Here is a 7,298-nt window from a genome sequence, read left to right on the forward strand (position 1 = left end):
AAAAGTACGTATAATCATAGTATGTTTGTATTAATAAATTTTTGATTATGTATTTATTTGAATATTAACATATTTAACCAATTTTAATAACGCCACAGAGAAAAAAGAAAGTTCGACTTTCTGTTAGCAAGAAAGTAACATCACCTATGCCCACGCATTCGGTCACACATGATTTTATATAGTTAAATCACAACAACTTTCGTGTAAACAAAACCTTCGTATGTAAACAAAAATTTCAAATAGGAAATCTTGTGTATCATACAACCTGCAGTACCTATTTCTCGCACTAACTTTACTTCGAAAAAAGAAAATAGTATAAAATAGAATTTAACAGGTATACGTGTATACTTTTTGTAACAAAATCTTATTTCCTGAAATTTCATTTACTTTTCACGCTACAATTTACTTTGAAAAAAAAAAACAAAAAAACAAAATGGAAGATTGTTTGGTATACAGCAGAATTTAATGGGTATCTTCGTTCATTTCTCACATTACGTTTCACTTCGAAAAAAAATAAATAAATAAAACGGAGGATTTTTTTAGTATACAGTAAAATTTAATTACACATTTTTTTAATGTGCAAAATCTTTTAAATATCACACAATCTGTAGCATTACTGAAATTTACTTTATCTCTCACGTTAAATTTAACCTTGAAAAGAAGAAGAAACAAAATGGAAGAATTGAATAGGTACTTTCGTTCATTTCTCACGTTACATTTCACTTCGGAAAAAAGAAAAGAGAAACTAAAGATTTTCTGGCATACAGAAGAAATTTTTTCACACATGATTCGTCCAAATTTTTCCTAATAATTATCAAAATACTTCAATCAAATAGTATCACACTTCTTTCTCCCCCAAAATTCACTCGAAGAAGAAAACCCCGAAGATAAAGAAAAAAAGAAACCAAAACTTCTCTAGTATACAGAAGAATTTTTTTTCACACACGATTCATCTAAATTTCGTAAATAATTATCCAAAAGCTTCAATAGAACAGTGTCACACTTGACTCTCCCCCGAGACTCACTCAAAGGAAAAAGTCACGAAGATTTGAAAAAAGGTTGCGAATAAAAGAAAAATAGACCAAAGCTTTTCTAGTATACAGAAGAAATTTCTTTCTAAATTTCCCGAACAATCACCAAAAAACTTGTCCCCCTTCCGGAACTCACTCAAAGAAAAATGATCGCGAAGGTTAAAAAAAAGAAGTGGGGTGGGAATGTATCCCCCGGATCGCGAAAAGAACGAGCGATGCCGAGAGTGGCAAGAGAGCGGGGCAGATCGGCGCGGTACAGGAAAGGTTAACACGTTAAACGTCCAGCCTGTTTTGCCTACCGTTCCGTTCAGGCCACACTTGGCCGTCAAGTGGGCCATGCGAACTATAAACAGAAGACGACCCAACGAAAAGTACACTGTCTGTCACCGGTGACTGACGCGGCCTGAACGGAAAGCATAGCGTCAGTCGCCGGCGACTGACATGGCGCTTAACGTGTTAAGAGATGGCGGCGTCCGAAGAGATGAAAAGAAGAGATACTTACCAGTGAACGCATGTTGCCAAAACGACGAGATACGTGCATGTACAACGGCACAACGCTCTCTTGAGAAAGTGCGATGCTGTGTGAACGATGGAGAGATCTCTCTGCGTCAGATGAAAAAAAAAAAAAAGAGCCAACGTCACAAAACCGATGGTTGCCGGCGTGAAGTTCGTGAGCAACTCTTGGACTGTTGGGGGCACAGCCGACCTTTATACCGGCGAGTCTACACAAGCCAGTGTGCCAGCCTTTACATAACACGAGAAAGTTTATTTCGGGACAGCCATGTCTCCCTCTAGAGCATTTTTAACCGGGGGAAACATCCACACCCCCTACGGAACTGAAAAGACGAGCAGAGATGATCGATCCTTTCGGACGCGTCTGTGCACGGCTTTTTAACTGCGCGATTTCACCGGACGCCTGTACGCCACCGCTGCTCGCGCCTTTTCTCCATCCTCCCGGTACAGTACACGCTGTGCAAACTTGCGTAATCCCTCACTTGCGTAATTATCGCGAGTATTCTCGGTGTCTTCTCCTTTTCGGCGAGGTCCGGCGATGCAACGTCGAGCAACGGCCGCGGCGGACCGTTCGATCGTGCGTTTTGCTGGAAACGGTTCTCACGCCATTTTTGGTCATATGTACCTTGGTTCGCTTTTATACGAGCAATTTCGAGTTCGTGCAACTCTGGCTCGGGTCTGATACGTGGAATGGTTTTGTGCAATTCGAAGATGAGTTTGGGGGTAATTGATCGTGGGTTGCTTCTTGTGGAGGATCTTTGATGAGAATTTTGGGTGATAATTTGGGTCGATTGGTTAGTTCTGATTTGGGTCAATAGAGGGCGACTTTTCGAGACGTTGAAACGCGATAGAGCTTATTTCATTGAAATTATACTGATATTTACTTTTGATCGTATCAATTATGTTGGTAATGTTGTAATTATAAAATTGCAGCGTTATATTAATAACGATAATTAATTAATAATATTGTGGTATTATATTAATAACGATAATCAATTAATAACAGTACGATTGCAATATTACAGTATTATATTAACAATAATAATTAATCGATAATATTACAATTAATATTACAGTGTATGTAGTATTGTAATGTTACAAATTCAATGAACAAACGAAACGAACAAAGGAACTTATTCGGGGTAATTCAATTTATTTGGCTAATTTGGACTTTACAAAGGGGCATTGGGGTACTGAACCCAAAATTGGGTTGCATTAACATCGCGTTGAATTGCATTGGGCTGCATCGCAAAAGTGGGATGCAATTCAATTCATTTCGTTCAAGTCGATGAAATTACCGTTTCGTTTATCAAATTCAAAATTTTTTCATCGAACTCGACAGTTTCATTTTTCCCCCCAAGCCTACTTTCAGTTTTACTGCACTTTTAACGAATGCCGTTAAATTCTTCGGCGGTAATTTGATACAAAGAGACAAACTGAAGTTTAAATTTCAGTGAAATAAACTCTGTGAAAAAATTAAATTTTAGTTTATCCTTGTATATTCCATGTTGCATCAACTGCATAAGGAAAAATCGGATGCTGTTACGATGCAATCCATTATTTCGAAGAAGCTGCAAGGTCCGATGCAATTCTTGGCGATCTTTAAGGTAATCTCACAGAGAGTGACATAAACAATGCTTAACTCGACGGCTTGAGAATTTAGGACAATGCAGTAGAATGTCTTTTACAATAATAGGTATATCGCAACGATAGCATATTATAGGACTTATCCCGGTAATGATTTACGAAATTTTATTCACAGCAAGTTTGTCGATACGCATATGAACCCCTTGGAAGCCAAAGTGACTAACTCCACTTTTCGAATTTTTCCAAATTTTAGTATCAAAACACCTGATTGACGCTGATCCTTTTGTATTTAAAATAAGTTTCTTTGATAATTAAGCTTAACACCACCAAACGACAAAAACACCACCGAAAAAAAAAACCAACGTGATTAACTCGAGTTTATAAATTTGTCAAAGTTTTACTCCCAAAGCACTTGTGGGCATATTTTTACATTTCAAATAAATCTCTTTAATTAATTAAGCTAAACTCCACTAAATGACGAAAATTTTTAGAGCCCCCCTGAATGATAAATAATTGATTTTAAAAGCCAATGCGATTAACTCCATATTCGAAAGTAAATCGTTGTAATAATGTAATTCAAACGTTTATTAATATTTAGCTAAGTAATTCTTTAATACAACGATACGAAAAATATTAATATTCACATTGGACTCTTCTCTTGGAATTTTCTCTACTTTTTGTTTCCTCGAGTTTCCACGATTTGACAAATGAGCAGCTCGTGGAACAATAGTTAACAAACGAAACAGGACAGAGAAGGTATCGTCGACAGAGATGCAGACTCCAGTGTACCGAAAAATCTTGGAGAATAGTTATGTGGGCTTTAATGTCAAATGGTAATAAACCTTCAAGCTCTCCTATATACAACGAGGCTCGATGTGAACTCAGCAATAGATAAGTTTCTCCGTAATTGAATACGAAATTAATTCACGTTATATGCTTATCGATATAGTTTCACAATCGTTGAATTTTTCTGATGTAAATACAGTTTCTATTTAATTATTATAGTTTTGCAAGCCTTCGTTACGCAACTATACCGTTTAGTTAATTTACTAAATTTATTACTAAAGTGGACACTTATCTCTCTAAACCTCAAGTTAATTTAAAGAAGCTAAAGGAATGATTTGATATTTCGTGATCTAACAATAAGTCAAATAATGGAAGAGATTTTCATTCGTTTGTAATTGTGGTTGTGTTTCTTAGTATATGGAGGAATTATACTTACGAGATAGCTGCAGAACGAATCGAGATTTCTTCACCAAGTATTTCAGTTGATTTGTAATATTAAATGATTGCTTGCATTATCATGGATTGAATTGATCTTTTCTTTTTAGAGACATATTTCTGATTTGAACAAGTGTTTTGTTAATGAAGTACAGTGGAATTGTTTTTTAATATTGAGTAATTTGTGGTGTTATTTTTCCTTTCAATATTTTCTTAAATTGATTTTTATATGTTTAGTAGTAGAGAATAAGCGTTGAAAGTGCGATAGGAACGTCAGAATATTAATTGTTATCTTTCTCTGCAAAGTTTTAGGAAAAGTAGTATTTCGTATGAATTCGTTGCAAATCCGAAATTTGCATATCTTCGTTATCTTTTTGAAGAGTAATTTTAATAGCAACGGGTAATATAAAATTTTTACTTTCATGCCTGATTTTATCTTCTTAGAAAGAAAGTATGACAACGTAAAAGTTGTGATATTTTTTTTTTTTTTCAATTTCGTTCCCAAAATTTTCGTATTCCATATTTTCCAATTTGGTTCACAAAAGTTTGATATTTCATATTTTCCAATTTGGTTCTCGAAAGTTTGATATTTCATATTTTTCAATTTGGTTCTCGAAAGTTTGATATTTCATATTTTCCAATTTGGTTCTCGAAAGTTTGATATTTCATATTTTTCAATTTGGTTCTCGAAAGTTTGATATTTCATATTTTCCAATTTCGTTCCCAAAATTTTGGTATTCCATATTTTCCAATTTCGTTCCCAAAATTTTCATATTCCATATTTTACAATTTCGTTCTCAAAAGTTTGATATCCAATATTTTTCAATTTCGTTCTCGAAAGTTTGATATTCCATATTTTTCAATTTCGCTCTCAAAATGTTGATATTCCATATTTTTCAATTTCGCTCTTAAAACCTTGATATTCATTTCGTTCCCAAAATTTTGGTATTCCATATTTTCCAATTTCGTTCCCAAAATTTTCATATTCCATATTTTACAATTTCGTTCTCAAAAGTTTGATATTTCATATTTTTCAATTTGGTTCTCGAAAGTTTGATATTTCATATTTTCCAATTTCGTTCCCAAAATTTTGGTATTCCATATTTTCCAATTTCGTTCCCAAAATTTTCATATTCCATATTTTACAATTTCGTTCTCAAAAGTTTGATATCCAATATTTTTCAATTTCGTTCTCGAAAGTTTGATATTCCATATTTTTCAATTTCGCTCTCAAAATGTTGATATTCCATATTTTTCAATTTCGCTCTTAAAACCTTGATATTCCATATTTTTCAATTTCTCTCTGAAAATTTTGGTATTGCATATTTTTCAATTTCGCTCTCAAATTTCGATATTCAAAATTTTTCCATTTCGCTCTCAAAATGTTGATATTCCATATTTTTCAATTTCGCTCTCAAATTTCGATATTCAATATTTTTCCATTTCGCTCTCAAAATGTTGATATTCCATATTTTTCAATTTCGCTCTTAAAACTTTGATATTCCATATTTTTCCATTTCGTTCTCAAAATTTTGAAATTCCATATTTTTCAATTTCATTCTCAAAATTTCATCTTTTCACACTTTCTTCCTTTTCAATTATAGAAGATTTCATTAATTTTCAATTACAAGTGTCTCAAATCAAACTTGAAAATCCATCAGAAAAATGTCGCGGAACAATTTAAACACGTAAAAAGGGCTACAAAAAAAAAGAAAGTACAAAGAAAAAAGAACGACAAAAGAAGAGAAGGATGATAAAACTGAAAACTGTCAGTCATAAATCCTCAGTATTACTCGATGTTTAACTTCTCGACGCGGAGCAGATAATTATGATTGGCTTGTCCTAATCGAAAGCTAGAATTTCTGCAAAATGGAGTTGCCTAGTCAATCAGAGAACTTGGTGATTTCACATTAGCGAGTGGTGAGTAGGCGAAAAAGGTTACTTTCAGTTGTACCTGTTATTTATCCAGAAGATAATGACATCGGTGTGTTAAACGTCCGTTACCCGCGCTTCTGTAGGAATTGAAATCTACGGAGACGAGTCCTTGACACAGTGATCCTAACGGCGTGCTACAACGTTCACATAATTGCATTAACCACCACCTAATATATGCAAGTCAATATTTATCTTTATGAAAGGAAGGTCTTTGATGGAAGACTTTGATGGAAGACAAAAGATTTCAGTATGGTCGTCAATGCAAGGAAAGGAAAGAAATACGATTTGTACAGGTGTTAAATATCTACAAACTTGTTCTCATATGTTTCCAACGTGTAAATGTTTCTTTTCGTTCGTTTATTCAAATTTGTACGCGGATAACGTAGAAAAAGTATGCGAGTACTTGAGAAATACGTTTTCAAAATTGAAAATAACAACAGTTAGAATAAATAACGAAACAAAAATTGGGTAAAAAATTTTCGCACTAAATATCCTTAATTTGAATGTAAGTTTGAATTTACACATTAAAAAACAAAATTTTCTGTTCCATTTTGCTAAGATGTTATTATTACACGAAAATTCCTGAAAAAGATAACTAACTCTTTCATAAACCTCTAATCACAATACACACGCTAACTAAAAAATTCAAAATTGGTACTTAAAAAAAATCTTTCCAAAAAAGGCTTTCAAATTAGGCATATTAGAACCAAAACTCCTACACTACCACTATATTTATTATGACAACCGCTGGATAACGATCCTAATGCACTGCGTAATCAGTTACGAGCACATTAAACAGCCTTCAGTACACAGTTTATAATACACATAAATCAATTTTAAAATTGAATATCCTCCGTGAAACTATAAGCAAAAAAGTAAACATTTATATTGCGAATTATAGAATAACCATAAAGTATGGTCGTTAATAACCAAAATCTTAATGTGACTTTAAATTATATTAAAAAAAAGAAGAAGAAGAAGGAATTCAATATGATCACTGACATCAAGAAG

At 33.5% G+C, this 7,298-nt stretch overlaps 1 protein-coding gene across 1 annotated transcript in view; it reads right to left on the reverse strand.

The window, feature by feature from the left end:
• Positions 1 to 1,545, reverse strand: part of LOC108574627 (endocuticle structural glycoprotein SgAbd-4-like) — a 5,219-nt gene extending 3,674 nt beyond the window's left edge. The window contains exon 1 of the mRNA XM_017937247.1: positions 1,534 to 1,545. Coding sequence (XP_017792736.1) covers positions 1,534 to 1,545 — 12 coding nt within the window. The remainder of the gene's footprint in view (positions 1 to 1,533) is intronic.
• Between the last annotated feature and the right edge of the window lie 5,753 nt (positions 1,546 to 7,298).

Source organism: Habropoda laboriosa, unplaced genomic scaffold (genome assembly GCF_001263275.1).
Source record: "Habropoda laboriosa isolate 0110345459 unplaced genomic scaffold, ASM126327v1 scaffold175, whole genome shotgun sequence".
Lineage (NCBI taxonomy): Eukaryota > Metazoa > Arthropoda > Insecta > Hymenoptera > Apidae > Habropoda > Habropoda laboriosa.